This window comes from Heteronotia binoei, chromosome 3 (genome assembly GCF_032191835.1).
Source record: "Heteronotia binoei isolate CCM8104 ecotype False Entrance Well chromosome 3, APGP_CSIRO_Hbin_v1, whole genome shotgun sequence".
Classification (NCBI taxonomy): domain Eukaryota; kingdom Metazoa; phylum Chordata; class Lepidosauria; order Squamata; family Gekkonidae; genus Heteronotia; species Heteronotia binoei.
Window position 1 is genome coordinate 175,872,107 of NC_083225.1, and position 22,822 is coordinate 175,894,928.

The 22,822-nt window shown below is 46.4% G+C and overlaps 1 protein-coding gene across 1 annotated transcript in view; it reads right to left on the reverse strand.

Annotated features, from left to right (window-relative positions):
• The window catches only part of HEPHL1 (hephaestin like 1), a 59,447-nt gene that overhangs the window by 14,438 nt on the left and 22,187 nt on the right, over positions 1-22,822 (reverse strand). Inside the window, exons 5-14 of the mRNA XM_060234933.1 lie at positions 20,780-21,034; positions 18,450-18,618; positions 16,143-16,282; positions 13,955-14,086; positions 12,960-13,171; positions 12,247-12,397; positions 11,089-11,301; positions 10,379-10,589; positions 7,442-7,581; positions 1,709-1,843 (exon numbers count right to left, since the gene is read on the reverse strand). Of these exons, the coding sequence (XP_060090916.1) occupies positions 1,709-1,843; positions 7,442-7,581; positions 10,379-10,589; positions 11,089-11,301; positions 12,247-12,397; positions 12,960-13,171; positions 13,955-14,086; positions 16,143-16,282; positions 18,450-18,618; positions 20,780-21,034 (1,758 nt within the window). The remainder of the gene's footprint in view (positions 1-1,708; positions 1,844-7,441; positions 7,582-10,378; positions 10,590-11,088; positions 11,302-12,246; positions 12,398-12,959; positions 13,172-13,954; positions 14,087-16,142; positions 16,283-18,449; positions 18,619-20,779; positions 21,035-22,822) is intronic.

Consider the following 22,822-nt stretch of genomic DNA (forward strand, 5'->3'; position numbering starts at 1 on the left):
TTCTAGCCCTTATGGAATGGAGGCGGGAATGTTAAAGAAATGGATATCAGCACACAGGCCAAAGATAGCAAATTTAATTCTTTTCAATATGCTTCAGATCTGTCAGACAATGATGATGATTAAAATTTAAAAACACATTTCAGATTAAGAATTCTACAAAGTCAAGAATCTCAAACACTGCAAAAGAAAGAGCAAGGGGGATACACCTCTGCAAACCTACACGTTTCTTTGATCGGAGAAAGATCATAGGCATAGAGCTAACGCTAACACTTAAGATCTGCAAGAGGCAGATCCATTTAAAAGGGAAAGAAACATGGTATGAATTGTTGATTAGCAATACTGGCAAGGCAATTTAGTTACTGACTGAGAGGGACTGCTCTAGCACGAGCAAAATATCATCCCACAAAACCAATCTCCACTGGAAAGAATTCAGAGCTTACATTTCTTCAGAGAAGACTGCAATAAGTGGTCTGATTATGAAACTGATATGCAAATTACCTAAATTGCACGTAATTAAATTACAATTGCCAGTCTATTAAACCCACTGTGGTTGATTAGCACTGCTTGGCCTTTGACTAAATCAAAGCATACTTCCACTGTTATTTTCGCATATTTGCATACCACCAGAGGGCTGCTCTTGGCCACATTTTTATTCCCTTCTTCTTTCAGGGAGCTTGAAGCAATTCCTCTCTCCCTATTTCATTCTCACATCAGCCCTGTGAGGTCTGGTGGGCTGAGAGAGAAGGACTTGACGAAGGTCACCGCCAACAATGCGGTTGTAAGGAGAATTACACCTCTGCCTATTGACTTCAGTGGACTTAGAAGGGGACAGCTTTGCCTAGGATCACACTGCTAATGAACATCACGGCTGAGAGAGCCAGTTTGGTGTAGTGGTTAAGTGTGTGGACTCTTATCTGGGAGAACCGGGTTTGATTCCCCACTCCTCCACTTGCAACTGCTGGAATGGCCTTGGGTCAGCCACAGCTCTGGCCGAGGTTGTCCTTGAAAGGGCAGCTGCTGTGAGAGCTCTCTCAGCCCCACTCACCTCACAGGGTGTCTGTTGTGGGGGAAGATAAAGGAAATAAAGGTATTCATTGGTTGGTCCATTGATGGATGAAGGTATCCATTGGTTGGTCGATCTGTCTGTTTATCAACTGTTCATTCTGTCCAATGTGATTGTCCAGCATCTCAGCTGGAGGTTTTCCCATCCCCTGATCCTTTTCACAGGCGATGCTGAGGACTGAACCTGGGACCTTCTACATGCAAAGCAGGTGCTCTGCCTCCTAGTCCCAGCCCCCACCCTAGTTCAGTGATAGCTTTCATAGTTTTGCCTCAGACACAAAAACAAGGTTTATGACTCATTTGGCAAGCTGCAATCAGCACAGGTCTGACACCCAGCACATCCCTCAAGAGCTATACTCCCTCTAAGCTGTGGAGTCTTGTGAGCAAAAATTCTACTTCGTGAGCTATTGGCATTAACGCTGTGAACTACAGCATGGATTGTTTTGCTCTAGGGCCATTTTTCCTGAGCTAAGACAAAAATGTGTGAGCCAGAGGTTAAAAAACTAAGAGCTAGCACACGCTAACACAGCTTAGAGGGAACACTGCTCAGGAGCGGCACATAGTTCAGGAAACTTAAATATAAGGCTGACAGCTGTCTTTTCTTACGTGATAATATAGAGTCCCCGCCACACACACACGCCCTTACCTGGCATAGTAACACCGGCTTCTTTACCACCTGCTGCTTCTTCTACTCCGTGAGCTGCTATCGAGTAAGGCCGGCTTGCTTTATTCTTAAACACAATCAGTATCGAGTCGCCAACTTCTGCATGGATCAAGGGCCCTGAGTGAAAAAAACAAAAATACGATGAGTTACGGAAGGCAGTGGTGTCAAAAAGACCAGAAACAAATGGAAATAATTTCATCTCAAAGTCCCATAAGAAACAACTGCGCATGTAGGGACTAGTTCACAGTATCAGCATTGCTGTCAGATGGCCATCTAGCTTCTGTCTGAAAACCTCCAAAGAAGGCACCACCAACTCTAATAAAATGAAATTGTCTATTAGTCTGCAATCCAGTAGAACAGAAAATGTTGAAGCCAATCAAGAGAACTGCTTTGAAATTTCCGCAGTCTTAGACAGAGGCTCTTACAGCCACCTCTTGAAGAAGAAGATTGCAGATTAATACCCCGCCTTTCTCTCTGAATCAGACTCAGAGCGGCTTACAATCTCCTATATCTTCTCCCCCCACAACAGACACCCTGTGAGGTAGGTGGGGCTAAACGGGCTCTCACAGCACCTGCCCTTTCAAAGACAACTCCTGTGATAGCTATGGCTGACCCAAGGCCATTCCAGCAGCTGTAAGTGGAGGAGTGGGGAATCAAACCCAGTTCTCCCAGATAAGAGCCCGCACACTTAACCACTATACCAAACTGGCTCTCAATAGCTACAGGGGCTAATGCAAGTTACCAGGAAGTACATCTCTGCAACCTCCACTCACATGCAATGAACATATGAAGCTGCCTTATACTGAATCAGACCCTCGGTTTTTATGTTTTTATTGTATAATTTTAATCATATTTAAACCGATTTCTGTTAGCTTTTACTGTTGTAAGCCGCCCTGAGCCCACCTCGGTGGGGTAGGGCGGGATATAAATCGAATAAAATAAATAAATAAATAAATAAATAAATCAAAGTCAGTACTGTCTACTCAGACTGGCAGCGGCTCTCCAGGGTCTCAAGCTGAGGTTTTTCACGCCTACTTGCCTGGACCCTTTTTAATTGCAGATGCCAGGGATTGAACCTGGGACCTTCTGCTTACCAAGCAGATGCTCTGCCACTAATCCACTGTCATGTGTTAGGAGAACAGGTTGCTCTTATTACTTCCCAAAATGTTCTGATGCCCTCTGCAGAGAAGCTGTACAAAATGCCTCCCTCAATGGGAAATCGCTTGACGTATTCTTAATGCGATGTTTAGAATCATTCACTGGTTCATGTGCACATTTCCCCGCTCTTTCGACAATGCTGCAGGCCCAGCGTAAAGGAGATTCTACAGTGTTCTTGCGCCATCTCCTGGTGGGAAGCTTGATTTGCTCTTGGGCCTTGCTCTTGAAAAGAGGGTCATCTGGATCTGAGCTCAGCACAGGCAAACACCCCAGGCACACTAAACCTCTTTGTTTGGCACAAACACCTAAGCACACAAAGCACTGGCAGCACTGTTGACACCAATGGTGCAGGAGAAGGCACGGCTTATGTCCATTATTGTCTCCCAGAAAAGTGTAGGCACCAGCTGAGCCCAAAGCAAATCCCTGAATTATAGAAGACAAAATTGGATTTATATTCCACCCTCCACTGAGTCTCAGATCAGCTTACAATCTCCTGTATCTTCTTCCCCTACAACACACACCCTGTGAGGTGTGTGGGGCTGAGAGGGCTCTCACAGCAGTTGCCCTTTCAAGGACAACTCCTGTGAGAACTATGGCTGACCCAAGGCCATTCCAGCAGCTTCAAGTGAAGGAGTGAGGAATCAGACCCGGTTCTCCCAGATAAGAGTCTGCACAGTTAACCACCACACCAAGCTGGCTCTATGTCAAGCAACTTCCCATCGAGGGAGACATTTTGTACAGCTTCCCTGCAGAGAGCATCAGAACATTTTGGGAATTACTGGCAGCACAGCTGGCGTTTGGCTTGCACTGAGCGTGGCTGGTCAAGTACAACCTTCTTATCTCATTTTGTTTGCTGGGATGTCGCATTTTGGGGCAGCGGGTCAAAAACGTTGGCTACCTCCAACCTAGACAGAAGGGCTGATGGACCTTCCTTCAATTTGTATCTAATGTGAGCTTTGAGAGCCAGTTTGGTGTAGTGGTTAAGTGCGCGGACTTTTATCTGGGAGAACAGGGTTTGATTCCCCCACTCCTCCACTTGAAGCTGCTGGAATGGCCTTGGGTTAGCCAAAGCTCTTGTAGTTGTCCTTGAAAGGGCAGCTGTTGTGAGAGCCCTCTCAGCCCCACCCACCTCACAGGGTGTCTGTTGCGGGGGAGGAAGGTAAAGGAGATCGTGAGACTCTGATTCAGAGAGAAGGGTGGGGTATAAATCTGCAGTCTTCTTCATGAAAGCTTACACCCTGGAAAATTCTGTTAGTCTTTAGGGGGCTCTCAGACTTGAAGTTTGTTCTACGACTGCAGACTAACATAGCTTCCCACAGGAAACTCTCTTCGTGGAAGGCACAGTATGAAACTTACAAAAAACACCACATAGGTACAAACTGATATTTAGCACCCATCCCACCTTCTGCTCTGAATATAAAGTCTGATGGTGTTGGAGTGAGTGACTCAGCATGACTGGACATTGGGGGGCACTCCATCACTCTACGTGTGCATAGGTGCAGTGCCGGCCCAAGGGCACATGGTGCCCCAGGCAAGCTCCCCCACCGCCGTCCCCCCTGTCCCAGATAAGTTCCCCCTCGCCCCCTCTGCAGCACTGCAATGCAGCGCCGCGCTCCGTCGCCCCCCCTCCATCACCCCCCATCAGAGTGTGATGTGCCTCAGCACCACACCCGCCTCCTCCCTTCCCGTTCCGTTCCTTCCACTCCACCTTCCCCTTCCCCCCTCCCCCAGCATGAGTAGGGTGTGCCGCTCCTTGGCTCCACCAGCTGTAACACAGCATGCATCTTATCCTTCAAAGAACGCACTGGAGGATGCTTGTCCCCTCTCCTTTCTGGAACCGGAAGGGAGGGGGAGCCAAGTCTCCTCCAGTGTGTTCTTCGAAGAAGGATAAGATGCATGCTGCATCGCAGCCAGTGGGGCCGAGGCACAGCACATTCTGATTACGCTGGGTGAGTGGGGGGAGGCAGAGCAGAAGCGACCAGGTGCACGCTTCAGCAGCACATATACTAAAATTGGAACGATACAGAGAAGATTAGCATAGAGCAGAAGGGACCAGAAGGGAAGGGATGGAGCAGGTGGCGGCAGGGGGTGAGGCAGGCAAACTAGGTGCTTGCCTAGAGCACCAGGAGGAGAGAGGGAGCTCAATTCGGATCCCCCTCCTCTTGGTGCCCTAGGCAAGCACCTGGTTTGCCTAATAGGCGAGCCGGCCCTGCATAAGTGTTATGTACTTGAATGGGATGCCTCTCTGTCCACCTGGGAGCTGCCCTCTGATCCCTCCTCTCTCTCTTTGTGTTCTCACTCACTGCACATGGCCTTCCATGGAGACACACATCTCTGCAGGTCTCTCCGTAGATTCTAGGTTCTCATACTCACACGCATGATGCTAGACAAGCTGGCCATTTGTGCCAGGGAAAGAACTCTTCAGATTAGGTTTCTCTCTCTGCTTTTGATTGCAACCCAAATCCGAAAATGTATTGAATAAACGAAAGTTTACCTTTTTTGCAATATACTTCTTGGAAGATTTATTTACTGCACTCAGTATCGTAATTACTGCACTCAGTTCCTGCCTTACAGTGGCCAGGGCTGGCCCTAGACTGTCTGCCAGCCTAGGCAAGGCTAACTTCCGGCACCCTTCCCCTACACTGCTAACATCACCAAGTCACATGGGGGCACCCCCGGAAGGCCTAGTTTGCCTAGTGGCAGGGCCGGCCCTGACAGTGGCCCAGCCCACTTTCTGAAAAGCTTGGCAGGTGCTGACAGGAGTACTAGTAGGCACCTAGGTGTCCACAAGCACCATATTGGGTAATGTTGCTCTAGAAAGCTGCTGGTGGTCAGAATAATTCCTAGGCAACTACTAGGGTGGCCAGACCGTCCCGGGAGCCCGGGAATGTCCCGGTTCTGGCCCCTATTCCCGCCTCCCGGGCTGGCTATACCGGGACCATTTAGAGGTCCCGGTTTAGCCAGCCCCGGAGGCGGTGGGCCGCGGGCGCCAGCGGGGAAGGCGGCGAGTGAGGGAGGGAGCGCGCGGGGCCGGCAGCGGTGGCGGAGGCCTCTCCGCGGCCTCGGCTGGTCGCTGGAAGCCAGGGACCAGCGGAGGCCGCGGAGAGGCCGCGGAGCAGCCGGCGCTGGTCCCGGAAGGCCTTCCAGAGCCTCTGGAAGGCCTTCCGGGACCACCGCCGACCAGCGAAGGCCTCTCCGCGGCCTCCGCTGGTCCCTGGAGGCCCTCCAGAGTCTCTCCAGAGCCTCCAGGGACCAGCGGAGGCCGCGGAGAGGCCGCGGAGCAGCCGGCGCTGGTCCCGGAAGGCCTTTCAGAGCCTCTGGAAGGCCTTCCGGGACCAGCGCCGACCAGCGAAGGCCTCTCCGCGGCCTCCGCTGGTCGCTGGGGGCCTTCCAGAGTCTCTGGAGGGCCCCCAGTGACCAGCGGAGGCCGCGGAGCAGCCGGCAATGGTCCCGGAAGGCCTTCCAGAGCCTCTGGAAGGCCTTCTGGGACCACCGCCGACGAGCGAAGGCCTCTCCGCGACCTCCGCTGGTCCCTGGAGGCCGCGGAGCAGCCTGTCGGTCACTTCCGGGTTCCTGTCCTGCATCTCGACCTGTGTTATTAGTGACAGGCTGCTTCGGCGTGCCGCTGCGCCGGCCCCCTGGGTCCCACAACGATGGGACCGATGCCACAGGGACGGGCTCGAAACACTCTATAACCCCTCAAAAGAACAGCAGTCTAGCTCGCTTCCCCCGAGCCCTGCCGCCATAAGCCTCAAGGGGGCTCATTTTGCGGCATCTCCCGGCGGGAGGGTGGCACCCGCACGGGACACATATCAAATGGAAGAGGGGGCGCAGGGCTATCAGAAACAGCCGGCGGAGGGAGTCGGGAGACCACCCCACTGGGGGATCCACACCCCGAAAGTGATGAAGGTGGCGCAGATAGAGCCAACAGAGCAAACAGGACAAAATAAATAGGCTGCATTATGCAGCACAGTTGAGAAAGTGCCTTATCCCATATACTGATGAAGTATATACAGGATTTCAGAACAAAATTGTTTCCGGCGGTGATATTTGGGGGATTTTTGGGGATGTCACAGGAAGTGCTGTTAAGTCACTTCCTGTTTCCGGCAGTGTCATTTGGGGGAAATGATGTCACAGGAAGTGATGTCACTTCCCATTTCCGGCAGGTGATGCGGGGAAATGATGTCACAGGAGGTGATGTCACTTCCTGTTTCCTGTGGTGGCACGACGTCACCGGAAGTGACGTCACCGGAAGTGACGCCACTTCCTGTTTCCGGTGGCGCGCGCACCCCTACCTTCCCCCCCCCCCCAACGTGTCCCTGGCTGGCCTTCAGACATTATGGTCACCCTAGCAACTACACATAAGAATCTCTGCATACCCTTGTGTGGAACAAATTATTGGTATTCAAAGCCTACTGATTTAGGATTGCACTGTGCAGAGTGTTTGTTCATTTGGAGTAGAGGCAATCTACAGTGACTAGCTCTTCTATCTCTCTCCCCCACTGCTTTATGTTTTCAGTCTCCTACAATGTTTGGTGGCTCATCCGAGTTTCTCACCGAGAATTTGCAGATGTAGCTCCCTTGCAGTCCTCTTTTTAGGCTCCATAAAATATCCATTCTTGTAGGCTCTGTAAACTGCCTTCTTATACTTTGAACCTATGCGATCTTCACCTTGGCTCACAAACACATGTCCATAACTAGAAAAAAAGAAAGAAAAAATCCAGATCTTAAGAGGAACACAAAAAACGGGATCCTTGAAAGGAACAAACATCAGATAGCTTGATGGGCAGGGGGGGGGGGGGCGGGGAGGGAAGGAAAGGAAAGAGTCAGAACTTCCTTTGCCCAGTTCCCTCAATCCCACCGGAAAGATAGAAAGAACACACCTTTTTTTTAAAAAAAAGAAAGCACCTCTGTGTCCTTTATAAAGTTTATATCTCCGCTTCCTGGTGTTACATTTTCTGACATACATGGCCTGGCCCAACAAGGTCTCATTTATGTCAGATCCAGCCCTCATAAGAAATGAGTTTGACACCCCGATTGAATATATATATATATAGGAATGGTCATGGTTATTCAGGTGATGAGGGCTGACACACTTTACAAATTCTGGGGTTTAGTCTTGGCACGCAAACAAGGTTCTGGAACACAGCTTTGGGAAGTCTATTTCAAACTGAGCCAACCACTCTTCCTCCTGCCCACCCACCCACCCCCCAAATGCTGCAAGACATTTAATAGGACTTTGCAGTCCTCAGTAGAGGGTTTCAAGGATTACTGGGGGCTTCCAGAAGAAGCTAAAGAAGCTCTACTACTTGTGGTTTATAGCAGGGGTGTCAAACATGCAGCCCAGGAGCCAAATCAGGCCCGGAGGGCTCCTATCAGGTCCCAAGTTGATATCCAGAAAGACACCCCTGTACAGATTCCCAAGCCATGCACCCCTGGAATGTGATATTGCAATGTAACCTTAGAATATTAATATGACACAGCAATGCCCATTTGAATTGGAATGGTCTTTCTTGCACATAAGAGAGACAAATCCAGTTCCTTCTAGGCCCCAGGCAGGCTGGAATGATGTCAAGTCCGGTTTACAGACTGGGCAAACTTGGTGGCTGTGCTGAAAGGCTAAAGAGCATCAATCTTTCTGCTCCTGGAAATGAAGAATTCCAGGCCCAGAGAGGGACATGTAGTAGGCAGAGCTGTAAAAGTTCCTTCACTTCTTTTGGCAAACAATATAAGGGTGACCAGGACCCCTGCAATGCAAACAAATGGTTTGTGTGTGTGTGTGTGTGTGTGTGTGTGTGCTGTAAACTGGTCTCACATTTCTGCCAGGGAATCTGACTTTTAACAAAATTTCTATTTTTCTTTATTATTGTTAAGGCTATCAAAGTCAACCAATCTCCTGAACACTTGATGGATGCCTATCCATGTTTGACATTAAGGGAGAAATCTATCACTTTTGGGGAGCTTCAAAGGAATCAGTTTGGAAAAGCAGGGCCATAAAAGGTCATTTGGCCAGTGTAATTAAAATTCCTCTATTGGGGGTATGGGTCTATGACACAATGATCTCTGATTGGATATTCAACATATGACACTCTGATTTTCCATTGGTGTGACACTCTGCTTCCTCATTGGGTAACTGAATCGCTTGATGTGACGTAATTTACCCTAAAAAACAGGCAATCTTACCTGTCAGGATTAGATTTCTCCATCCACTCCTCCCTCCATCCCCCCCCCCACTTCTTCTCAAGAGAAATCTCCCTCCAGAGGCCTTGTGTTTCCTCTGACTGAGCCTACTCTGCAAGATCTAGGTATTGTATCACCTCTCCCCCATCCATACTTATTCAGCTAACCACTGTATTCCTCTTGTATGCTCGACATTGTTTGATTGGGATGTAACTATTTGAAAATAAATACCTAAAATAAAATCCATTATTAACCAAAGGATTTTCAGTGGTCTACGTAAACACTGACAGAGATCCTTGCTCACCCCACCTCTCGTAGACTCACAATTTTGAGCTAAGAAATATTAATATTCCCCAATAAAAATGTTAGTTGAAGCGTAACAAAGCAACTGGCTGTCATCTGCTTCCTTCTCCCTATCTCTTGCTTCCTTATGCATCACAGCTTGCTTTGCCAGGCTTGCTCAACTCACAGGAACTATAGAGCAAAGTCTCTATTGTCTCCATTGTCTGAGGCTCCTCCTTTGGAAAAGGAGTGGGGGAAGGAAGACCTTGCTTCAAAGTAAGCTCTGACTCTTTCCTTCTTTCCCCAGGGGACCAAGAAGGGGAGGAGCCTTAGCCAACAGAAGGAAGAAAGGCTCAGCTCAGTAGCTCTGCTGTGCAACTGAGAGAGCCTGGATTATACGGGAGAAAAACAAAGAAAGCATCTTTAAGACCAATAAGTGGTAATGCTTTAAGTGTTTAAAAACATCTTTGTTTGTGTCCTTTATAAAGTTTATATCTCAGCTAGCTGGCATTGCATTTTATGACACACATGGCCCAGCCCGACAAGGTCTCATTTATGTCAGATCTGTCCCTCATAACAAATGAGTTTGACACCCCTGGTTTATAGCATCCAACACTGTTTGTGGTATAGAGACATGGGTGGCTCCTGGTGGGTGGGAAAGCAGCATGGTAGAGCCTGATCTTGTAAGGTCTCAGCAGGGCCAATACTTGGAGGGGAAGGCTCTGCAAGGGAAGGCCATATTAAACCACCTCTGCTTCATACTTGCTTTGAAAGCTGCAATCGCCTTAAATCGACTGTGGCTAGAAAGCACATACATACACACTTATGGCTTCTGATGCCTCTTTCTTTGAGGCTTTATTGTGGCACACAGATATCCTTCTTTAAGTTGCTTTTCAAACAACTTCTTATTCCACTGGATTTTTAGAAGTGAAATGCTCATTGCCTTTGTGTGCAGCCATCTTAGCATTAGGACTATAGAGAAGGGGGCGCTTTGGAATCTCAAAGCACGCCCTTGAATCAAACTTTTGATACCTTTCCTCTTGGCTTGCGGAATTCCCCTTCTCTGCCCAAGTCTTGTTAGGAGCGTAATCCCATTCTTCTTCTTCTGCAGCAATGTAATGTGTTCTGACGGTTCCATACCATTTCCTGTCTTCAGATGCCTTGCGGCAAGCTTTAACTTTATACAGATGCTTCATCCCACCGATAAAGTGGTCAAATGTTCTGCAATCCACTCGGAAAGTCCCTGAAAGGAAATGGTGACATTTATCAAGGAGAGAAGACGACAAGGAAGGTGAAGATGAGGAGGAGGAGGAGGAAGAGATTGGATTTATACCCTGCCCTTCGCTCAGAGTCTCAGAACAACTTACAATCTCCTTTCCCTTCCCCTCCCTACAACAGATGCCCTGTGAGGTAGGTGGGGATGAGAGAGCTCTGACAGAAACTGCTCTTAAGCAGAACAGCTCTGAGAGAACTTGTGGCTGACCCAAGACTATTCCAGCAGCTGCAAGTGGAGGAGTGAGGAATCAAACCTGGTTCTCCCAGATTAGAGTTTGAACCCTTAACCACTACACCAAACTAGACAGAACACTATTTTAATAATAAGGTATTGGTTTCTTGTGTCCTGCGATTATGGAGTGTTTTAATTGGCTATTTTATTGCAAACCCCTTTGGGAAGGTTGGGAGGTCTTGAGGCCACAGCAGTATATAGATATAATAAGGAAAATTTAGCTTCTCAAACCTACCTACTCGGTCTGGGTGCATCAGCGCTGTCATCGATGTATGTGGGAACAAGGCAAGGGTATCCCTGTTTCTGCCACCCAAGTGAATGGTGTTCCCTTGGAAATAAACACCATGCATGTTTGTCACGCTGCCCAGTCCAATCATATGCCAAGAAACCATGTCATTCTTGCACATAGTGAGGCCAGGCAAGTTACCAAAGAGGTACCCGTTGACAGCTGAAAGGGGAAAAGGAATTTGGATGTGAAGGGTCTTAAGAACATAAGAGAAGCCATGTTGGATCAGGCCAATGGCCCATCCAGTCCAACACTCTGTCACACAGTGGCAAAAAATTTTATATATACACACACACTGTGGCTAATAGCCACTGATGGACCTCTGCTCCATATTTTTTATCTAAACCCCTCTTGAAGGTGGCTATGCTTGTGGCCGCCACCACCTCCTGTGGCAGTGAAGTCTTCTGCACTTGCAAACGTGAATGGCCCTGCAAAACACATGCAGAACAGGACACACACACCCTCGCCCCCTCAAAGCAACAGCAACATACAAACAAGGAAAATGAGAAAGAGGAGAAGCCCCCAATATAAAATGCTGCTTGTGCTAGAGTGCAAGTGGATACACAAGAAAAAGACAGTAAGATGAGTAACATCGAGACTGTGGCACCAAACTAATGTGTTGGTTTTTAAATTTGATGGTTTTAATTAGATGGTTTTAATGTAATAATACATATAATTGAACTGTAATATATAGTAATTGTTATGCAACCAGTGTACTTTTGTATTATTGTAATGTTTGCATTTTATATTATGTTACGTAAGCCGCCCTGAGCCTGCTTCAGCGGGGAGGGCGGGATATAAATTAAATATTATTATTATTATTACAGTAGTTCCTTGCATTAAGTCACCCTTATTGTATCCCCAGTTGTTTGCATTAGATGACGCAGAACTAATTTCCAGGGCACTATAATATATAGGGAAGAAAGCACTAGGTGTTGCATAACAGCTTGTACCTTCTTCTAGCCTGCTGATTCCCCCTGCAAACACCTGGCCTCTGTATTACCACTACAACAGAACACTGGGTTGGAAACATTTCACTCTGCTCTAATTTCTCCTCCAGGATGAAAACTTCTACTGTAAATGCCCTCTCCATTTCTCCCCACATACAGTGCATTTTGTTGGATTCCTTGAAACTCTCATCTTCCTTATCAACTTTAGATGGATCGCCAGTAAATGCACCAATGTTTCTGTCAATATAGTGGCTCATATTCTCATCGAAGACTGTAAATAGCAGATAGAATTCTTTGTCCACTCCTTTCTGTAGACAAAAAATAAATAAATATACCGTTCAGTTCAGGTCTATATTTGCATAGTACACAACTTCATTATATGTTCTCAGTCATAATGCATAGACCAGCCATTGTTTCTGGCATGCATATGGCATCTTGAATACATGGACAACTCCTTACTGTAGACAAAAAGAGGAAGATATTGGATTTATACCCCGCCGTTCACTTTGAATCTCAGAGCACCTTACACTCTCCTTTATCTTCCTCCCCCACAACAAACACCCTGTGAGGTAGGTGGGGCTGAGAGAGCTCTCCCAGAAGCTGCCCTTCCAAGTACAACTCTGTGAGAGCTATGGCTGACCCACAGGCAGCTGTAGGTGGAATAGTAGGGAATCAAACCCAGTTCCCCCAGATAAGAGTCCACGTCCTTAATCACTATGCCAAACTGGCTTTCAGGCAGTCAACATACCCTTCAGTTCAAGTCTAGATTTGCACAGCACACAACTTCATTATATGTTCTCAATCACAATGCATAAACCAGCCATTGTTTCTGAAATGCATATGATATTGAATACGTGGACCTATCACCACCTGTTTTCCATCAGGTTCCAGAGTACCCTTCTTACAGATGAGTAAAGGCCCCACAAGACCAGACTGGGTGTCCATCACTGGATCAGTTGCTGAATAATATAGGTAAGTGAGACATGATGGGTCGCTGTCCGTTGGGCCAACGCTTTCAGGAACACTCCACTTGTACTCAAAGATTTCACCGGGTTCAACACGGGCTCCCGGCTTCTGATGCCCTTAAAGCAAAACGAAAGATGAAAAAGCACTTTCTAAAGTTGGTATTACCAGGGCTTTTTTTGTAGCAGGAGCTCCTTTGCATATTAGGCCACACACCCCTGATGTAACCAATCCTCCAAGAGCTTACAGGGCTGCTATTACAGGGCCTACTGTAAGCTCCAGGCAGGAACTGCCAAGATATTTTCAAGGCAAAAGATTTTCAGAAATGGTTGCCATTGAATAACAGCCCTGGACTTCCTTGTTGGTCTCCCATCCAAATAGTAACCAGGGCCAACCTTGCTCGGCTACCAGAATTTGACAAGATCAGCCTAGCCTGGGCCATCCAAGTCAGGGCAACTGGTCCTCCACAGCAGTGGCCCCCAACCTTTTTGGCACCAGGGACTGGTTTCATGGAAGACCATTTTTAAATGGGGGGGGGGAGCCTGGGGCTTTTTCTGCCACCTCCCTGTTAGGTGGCCAGGCAACAGAAGGCCAATCTGCCTCCCCCTCCCATTTAAAGATCCCCGCCAATAATCTGAGTGAGGCTGTGCTGCCTCTTCCATCTGCTTGGCTCCTGGGCAGGTGGGGGTGGTGCAGCATCTCTTCCTCGCTCCACGGCCCGGTTGCTAGCAGGCCATGGCCCAGTACTGGTCCATGGCCCGGTGGTTGGGGACCCCTGCTCTACAGGATCTCTCCCCCTAAAAAAGTGGGGTTTTTTGCAGTGGGGAATACAATTCTGCAAGTGGAAACCTAACTGTGGCTTGATTATGGCACTTTCATCATCAAATAGTGTTGCAACTTACCATCCAGATAAGGGGCTCCTTCTGATGACTTGTTGAAGGCCACGCCGTGTGGCATCATGCTGAAGTTCCTGTCTGCCTTGTTGGCAAAAGTAACCAAAATTGTATCTCCAACTTCAGCTTTGATCACTGGGCCTGGAAAACAGGAGACAGGAAATGCCAAATTAAAACAACAACATTTCCTACCGTTCCAGTGAAGAATTATTCATAAGTTTACAAGAGGGTTTTTTTAATAGCAGGAGCGCCTTTGCATATTAGGCCACACCCTCTTGATGTAGCCAATCTTCCTGGAGTGTACAGGGTTCTTAGTACAGGGCCAACTGTAAGCTCCAGGGGGATTGGCTACATCAGGAGTGTGTGGCCTAATATGCAAAGGAGTTCCTGTTACCAAAAAAAGCCCTGGTTTTCAAGCAGTTTACAAAATGCAAAAAAAAAAATCAACTGAATTGAATAACATCCCTTTAAATCCAGTGACAACCTGTTAAAACAGATGACTGTAATAAAACTCTAGACATCGTAAATGCATAGGGTTGCCATCTCCAGATTAGGAAATGCTTGGAAATTTGGGGTTAGAGCTGTGGAGGACAGGATTTGGGGAGGGGAAGGGACCTCTACCAAGAATGATGCCATATGGTCCAACCTCCAAAGAAACCATTTTCTCCAGGAGAGCATTTTGCCAGCAACATTCAGAAGGTTTTTGCATCTGTTTGTTCAGGAATGGCTTACTCCTTAATCAAAGAGGGGAAGGGACCTCTACCAAGTATGATGCCATATGGTCCAACCTCCAAAGAAACCATTTTCTCCAGGAGAGCATTTTGCCAGCAACATTCAGAAGGTTTTTGCATCTGGTTGTTCAGGAATGGCTTACTCCTTAATCAAAAAGTGGTATCGAGAGCATTTTGCCATTAACATCCAGAAGGCTTTTGCATCTGGTTAGAAAAGAAGTTCAGGAATGGCTTGCTCCTAATATAAATATAAGGCAGAGAGCGTACAGTCAGCAATATCCAGAAGGCTTTTGCGTCTGGAAATAAGAGGTTTGGAACTGGCTTGCTCCGAATAGAACGTGTCTGTGTGGCAGAATTTGCCATTTTAGTATCTACTGTTATTTTGTAATTTTAGATTTTATATATTTTAAATAGGTTTTTTACTGCTGATTATTTTTGTGATGTAACCCGCCCTGAGCCTGTTCTATGGAAAGGGCAGGCTAAAAATCGAATTAAATAAATAAACAAATAAATGTAAACACTTAAGAGGTATTGAGAGGATGAGAAATTTTGAAGAAGGTTGCAGAGAGAATTTTGCCAACCAAACTCAGAAGGCTTTGCATCTGCTTAGAGATGAGGTTAAGGCCTAGCTTGCTCCCAATATTAACAATGAGTTGTAACAAGAGGCTGATAACTTTGAAGAAAATAGGAATACTCCTGAGGATGACTTTTGACAAAATGAGTCTACATCCAGGTGCTCATTGGATGGACTTTTCTTCATAATGTTGTAAAGCTATACTTCTTTATAATGTGTACAAAAGATTTATATGACTTTTCAAATGTACTAAATATTGTTAGCCAGTATATCACAATGTTTGTGTTTTCTGTGTTTGCTACATTGAAAACCCAGAAGAAGAAAAAGATGTCTTCACTGCCCATACTGAAAGCATCAGCAGAACACATCCGCTAGAATCTCTCAGGAGAAAGAGCCCTAAAAGAGAAACTGTTTGCCACAGATTATTTATTTATTTAGAAAGTGTACACCTCGCCTTTCTGACCCAACAAGGTGGCTAACAATTTAAAAGATACATGATAAAATCACATTATAAAACTGTTATAATAAAAAGATACATTATAACAAAAACATACATTATTAAAACAGCTTTAAAAACATGCTTAAAAAATGAGCACTCGTTGGTCTTAAAGGCGCTTTCTTTTATCTCTCCCATGTGATCTAAGGAACTGACCCAAGGAAGCTCTGGCTCTTTCCTTCTTTCCCCAGGGGGCCAAAAGGGTGAGGAGCCTCAGCCAATAGAAGGAAGAGAAGCTTGGCTCAGTAGCTCTGCTGTGCAATTGAGAGAAACTGGCAAAGCAAGCTATTCCTCCCCGCCTTCCTCCCAAGGCAGAAGACTCAGCCATTCTGTGGAAATGGTGTGTCTGAAACCTTTAGCATAGGAAAACTAAAACCTTGAAATTATAAACCATACCAAGTATGCCGAGATGGGTGGCAGATTCAGGTTGCTCCTTTCTTCTGGCGAACTTTCTATCCGTGTACAGGACGTAGTGAACTTTCCAATAGCGACCTCCTATTCGGTCATCTCCTTGTCTAAAGAAAGGTGCTGAATCGCTGTGAGGGCATAAAGCATTCAAGCTAGTTAAAAGAGTTGGCTGTGAACCTTTTCGAGCAGTCTCAAGCAGTTTAGAAGTGAATTTGTATACAGAGGAATAAGGCTGAAGCTAACGTAGTATGGTGTAATGGTCAAGAGTGTCAGACTACTATCAAGCATGCCCCAGTTCAACTCCCGGCTTGCGCCATGAAAGCTTGCTGGGTGACCTTGGGCTAATCACACTCTCTGCCTAACCTCCCTGACAGGGTTATTGTGAGGACAAAATGGAGGTCAGCTGTAATTCCAGGGAGCCCCAGGACCCACCTGGAGACTGGCATCCTTAGCAGGTGTGAGAGGCAGGGAGATAATATTAAAAATTGGGAGAATTTCCCCCCCCCCTGTTTTTTCCCTAAGGTCTTAAAAAAAAAAAAACTTTAGCTGGGAAAATTGGGGGAAACACTGAAAAGAAACTCCCGTGAGATATTTTCTCTTTGAGAATGAGTAAAATGCTCTGGCGCTAGGGATGCCAGCCTCCTGGTGGGACCTGTGGATCCCTGCAATTACAGCTGATCAGACTACAGAGATCAGTTCCCCTGGAGAAAATGGAGGCTTTGAAGGGTGGACTCGATGGCACTGTATTCCACTGAGAGCCCTGTCCTCTTGTCAGGATGGTATCCTGCCATGAATTCTGGCTTTCCTGGTATTAGAGAATGTCAAGATTATTTCCGTTGCTCATTAATGATACTGCATAGTACATTGTGTGTAGTTGTATTTCTCCATGCCATATTCATACCCTTATATTCACATCCATTATATTCATACCATGTAATCCTAACTTTATTTTACATAACCTGCTTATAGCTATCATGTAACCTTAGCTAGCAAAATCAGTGTAACAAAGGGAGTGTTGGGGGGAGGGAGGAGTGATGGTCTCCGTCTTATCTGGTTTCCTAGGAGATGAGCTGAGGACGCACTAACAAATGCTGTTACCCCTTCATAAATAACCTTGGACTTAAACAGGGGTGGCCAAAGGGAAGGAAGGAAGGAAGGAAAATAGATGGGCGAGTGAGGGAGAGGTGGAAAGAAAGCAACTTTAACATTAAATGCATTCTCCAAGACACCAGCAGGCTTGGCTTGGAGAAGTGATGTAAAGAGACAAATTCCTTCTCTAAGCCAGCCGACAGGACAGTGAGGGCTTTGAGAGCTACACCGTATGTGTGAAAGAGCCACATGTGGCTTCTGAGCCACAGTTTGGCCACCCCTGGACTTAAACATAAATAACTTAAAGCTTGGGAGCCTTTTAAAAAGTGTCCAGCCTGTAAAATTCAGGCAAGCAAGTTGCAACTGTTAGATGCCTCTATAAATACTTCTTTAGTTTCGTTTTTGTCAGTTCTGGCAAGGTAACACCTTGCTGAGTGACTGCCTCTGATCTTTCAATGAAGGTTTTTCTGCCTTCGCATGAGAAGCCTACTTGATCAATATTGAGCAAAACCTCACACCTCCCCAGGCCTCCATCTCCAAATCTCAGGAATTTCCCAGCCTGGATCTGGCAAACTTTCCTCCCATTCCCTGCTGGCGGACACGTGGGGGGACCTAGCAACCCTATCCCAAAAGGAAGGGGTTTTTATATCCAAAATGCAGAGCTCTTTTTGAGCAGGAACGCACAGAAGAAGACTGCAGATTTATACCCTGCCCTTCTCTCTGAATCAGAGACTCAGAGCGGTTTATAATCTCCTATATCTTCTCCCCCCACAACAGACACCCTGTGAGGTGGGCAGGGCTGAGAGGGCTCTCACAGCAGCTGCCCTTTCAAGGGCGACTCCTGTGATAGCTATGGCTGACCCAAGGCCATTCCAGCAGGTGCAGTTGGAGGAGTGGGGAATCAAACCCGGTTCTCCCAGATAAGAGTCTGCTCATTTAACCATTACACCAAACTGGCTCTCAGGAATGCAATTCTGACTGGCTTGTTGTCAGAAAGTATGGCCTAATATGCAAAATTTCTGTTCTACTTCTTCCCTTCTGGTCTTGAAATCCCAACCCACTTTTGAGTTGCACCCCACAATTTGAGAACTACCGGCTGAACTACTACAAGCCACATATTTAGGAGATGGCTTAATATGATATACAGCACCAGGTACCTCAGCTTTTACTTTAAAATATACTTTAAGAAAGAAGCCAAATACTTACCTGTCTGTAGCGTTTAAAGGTTGCCCAGTGAACTGGTCGATCCCATCAGGCCCATAATCCCACAGAATCATTTCAGCAGCGATGAAGTATCTTCTCTCCTGACCTTTCGGTAAAGGCTTGGATGCATTTTGGTCACATGCCTTGACATTGTATAATCCCATTATACCCCCTGCAGAGCACAAAAGGAAGGGGTTTTAAAACGGGTGTTTCATGACGACGACTTTATAAGATTTTTATCCTACCTTTCCCCCACTCCCATGCAATTCAGGGCAGCATGTCATGACCATTTCCTCCCACCACTTTATTCTTTGCAAGAACCTTGTGAAGAGGGTTAAACAGAAAAGACAATGACCGGTCTGACATCACCAAAGGGTTTCACAGTGGTGTGGGGATTCAAACCCCCAGGCTCAGATCCCGTGATGTCTCATCGAAAATGACTGGTGGTCATCCTGACCTGAATAGCCCAGGCAAGCCTGATCTTGTCAGATCTCAGAACCTAAGCAGGGCCGATCCTGGCAAGTACTTGGATGGGAAACTTCCTTGAAATACCAGGACTGGGAGGCAGAGGCAGGGCCCGCACTTCTTCTGGGAGCTGGTTCCATAAGTGTGGAGCTGCAATGGAGAAGGCCCGTGTGCGAGTGTTCTTTAATTTTGCCTCCTTCGGCCCGGGGATAGTCAGTTGGTTCTTCCCCACTGACCTCAGTGCTCTCTGGGGTTCATATGGGGAGAGACAGTCCTTCAGGTAGGCAAAAAAAGCCCTGCGTGGACCAATGGTGATGTCAGGGGTGTGGCCTAATATGCAAATGAGTTCCTGCTGGGGGGGGTTCTACAAAAAAGCCCTGACCCCAGGAATACACTTTCTTGGGGTTGAAAATGGCTGCTGAGGGGAGTGGAAGCTCCTTGCATGGACATGGAAGGTTGCTGCGTGACCTTGGGCCAGGCACACATTCCCAGCTCAACCCACCTCACTAGATTGTTGTGAGAATAAAATGGTTCAGAGGAGAACAGTGTAAGTTCAGTCCCCATTGGGGAGAAAGGCAGGCTATAAATGAGTAAGTACATAAATATTTCCCCATATGAGCCTCAGAGAGCACTCCGATCAAGTTCACAAAATCTCCTCATGATCCCTGGGCCAAAAGAAACTCAGCTGACCTCCACTAGAGCCAGAGCCTTTTCAGTGACAGCCCCTGCCCCGTGGAACACCCTCCCCGAAAACAACAGGGCCTTGCGGGACTTGCCACAATTCTACAAGGCCTGCAAGACAGAATTGTTTAGGTTGGCATTTAACATCTAATGGGGAGGCGACCACTACTTCACCATCCCACAGCACTGGTATTTGATCCCACCCCAACATAAATGTAGAGCGCTAAATAACACCTAACATTATTACATGTAGTGCTCAATAAGAACAAACCACGCCATCTTGGACTTTAGGGAATGAAACTGAAACGGAAGGATTGTTTTAAACTGTACAAAATTGTATGAAATGTTTTAATGATCTTATTGTAATTTTATTTTTTTAACTGTTGTTAGCCGCCCTGAGCCCGTCGGGGGAGCGTGGGATACAAATGTAATAAAATAAAAATAAATTAAAGATAACGGCAATGGAATATAAATGACATGCCTGCTGGAGATGGTTTCTACATAGGCAGTGGGGAAAATGGTGTGAAAAAAGTGCCCATAGGAGCACTCAGTGGGGAAAATGGAACGAATGTGGGTGGGATATTTGCAGGGCAGGAAAATATGCCCTGTTCCTTCCAGATGATGCAATAACATGCTTGCACAGCATTATAGCTGAAGATTAAAATAAGCTTGGGAACCAGCATTTGATTTACAACAAAGCACTCTGGGCCAGAGAAAGTGGATAATGTTTATCAAGTGAGTGGCAAATGCTTGGTGTTACAAAATTGGAAAGATAACAATATGCACACTCCCTATACATCAATGAACAGAGAACCTAACTTCCCTTTCCACATATTAACTGGTTTACCAATGATAGCACTTGATGGGCTCATAGCATGCAACATGAGACAGCTGAAAGGGAGACACTGGTTTCAGATAACTGATGACTGAAACTGTGCTCCTCTGCATATTAGGCCATGCCCCCCTGATGTAGCTAATCCTCTTGGAGCTTACAATAGGCCCTGTACTAAGAGCCCTATAAGCTCTTGAAGGATTGGCTACATCAGGGGGGCGTGGCCTAATATGCAGAGGAGCTCCTGCTAGAAAAAGAGCCCTGGCACGTACAATACAAAAACAACCATACAATACAAATCATAGCTGTTACTTCATTGTAATACAGAGCCTTCAGCTTACTGATAGTGCCATACTTTGTATGTGTTCAGCAACTTGGCAGGTTAAAACCCACTTCCCAACATTCTCCACCATCATTTCTGCTGTAACAAAGGTGGCTGGAAACAGGCTGATGACATCTGCTCGGTGTCCTTGATTAATGAAGGTGTGGCCAAAGAACTGAGCGGAGTGAATGTCAATCTCGTTCCCCATCCCAATCATATACCAGGATATCCGTTCGCCGGCACACATCTCCAGACCAGGGAGATTTCCAAAAAAATAGCCATTAATTGCTTTAAATGCAAAATAGAAGAGAATAAGTTAGAAAACAGGTACATTCACTTTAAAACAGCAAACATCTTCTTGCCCAAACAAACAAATTTGTTTTCAAAAATGGCGCCCTGTGAGCAATCTCACTTTGGGCGTTTTCGCACTGACCTTTTACTGGCGCGACCACCCTCCTCACGCCGGCGGATCTGCAGGGATTTCGCACCAGAAGCGCCGGCGCAGCCAAAACAGCCGGCTACTTCCGTCGCGAAACCCGCTCAAACGTTTTCCTGCTTCTTGGCGGTTTCCGTTTGAGCTGGTTTCGCGACGGAAGTTGCCGGCTCTTTTGGCTGCGCCGGCGCTTCTGGTGCGAAATCCCTGCAGATCCGCCGGCGTGAGGAGGGTGGTCGCGCCAGTAAAAGGTCAGTGCGAAATCAGCCTTTGAGTGTTTGTTAAAACAAGATCCTCCAAAGTAAAACAGCCAACTTGGCTTCTCCTTTTGGCATGAAAGAAGCAGCCCAGTTATTTTCCCCAGGAATACTGTCGATCAATGTGTCTCTCAATCATCGTCCCATTTTCATAGCAAGGGGACAGATGTTGTCTGTGCATATATGGCAAGCAAATCCAGATCAACTTCAGTTCTGTATCAAGTGGGGGAGGTGGTAGCAGATAACTGAAAGGACAGAACTGGTAGGGAAGGAGTAGCTTGTGCTTTTCAGGTTCAAAGTACTTCCAAATCAGCCCTTTTCCCCTCATGATGAAGATTATTTTTTATTTTGCACCCCACTGGGGTAAGTAGGGTTGCCCGTGCCCTATTTTTGCTGCTGCTAAAAGCAGCACCAGGAGAATTTTTTTAAAAAAAAGAATAAGGTCTCATCTACTTACAAAAAGTTCTCACCACAGAGTTCCTGGAGAGTCCTATACCTACTCCCACCCACCCACCCCAAATTTTTAATGACTGAACTGTTGTCACAGCCAAACTACTCCTTCGCCACTCCCCTTTTGTTTTTGTTTCTTTTAAGGCCCTACAATATCGATATAACAATATACCATTGTAAGGCTAGGTGAAAGCAGGTTCTCTGAATTCCCAGGTTTCCTTTTGTAAAAAGTAACTCTCAAGTTCTGTCCCTCGTGGTGGTATTGTCTTTTCCCTTATATCTCTGCAAAGAAAAAGGCTGGAGGCTTACCTTTTTTTAAAAAAAAAAGAAAGCTGGGAATTCAGACAAACTGCTTAAACCCATCCGTACAACGGTATATCGCTATATCAATTTTTGAAGGCCTTTTATTTTTAAAAGGAAAGTGTTGTGATACCACCAATAATACCAACACACTCCCTTGAAAATTCTAAGGCACGTGTGGAAGAAAATAGACTGACTTCACAACTGTGAAAATGCAGAGGAAGGGAAGATGTCTGGAAGAACCCTGCCTACATCACATCCAAGGTTTATGGCTCAACTGCCAAGAAAATCTGAGGTAAGCCAAGCATAAAAAAAAAAATCTCTATTTCCTTATTCAAACTTTTAAAATGACTTTCAAAAGCTGGTTTGGTGAGGAGAGATTTTAAGTTTGTACCTCAAATTCTGACTGGAAGGGAATAAAATTCCCTAGGCTGCAGAAGGATCTAGATAACTGTTAGTCTATCTTGGAGTCAATGTCTGCTAGTCTATCCTGGAGTCAAAGATGTTGGTATCTCAGGTAAGCTAGCCAGGATGTTCTGTCCTAAACCCATTCCTAGTAGAGGAATGTCAAAAGCCAGCTGTAAATACAGAATTAGCTAGCAAGAGAACTTTTCATATTTTTTTCTGGTTAGTCTA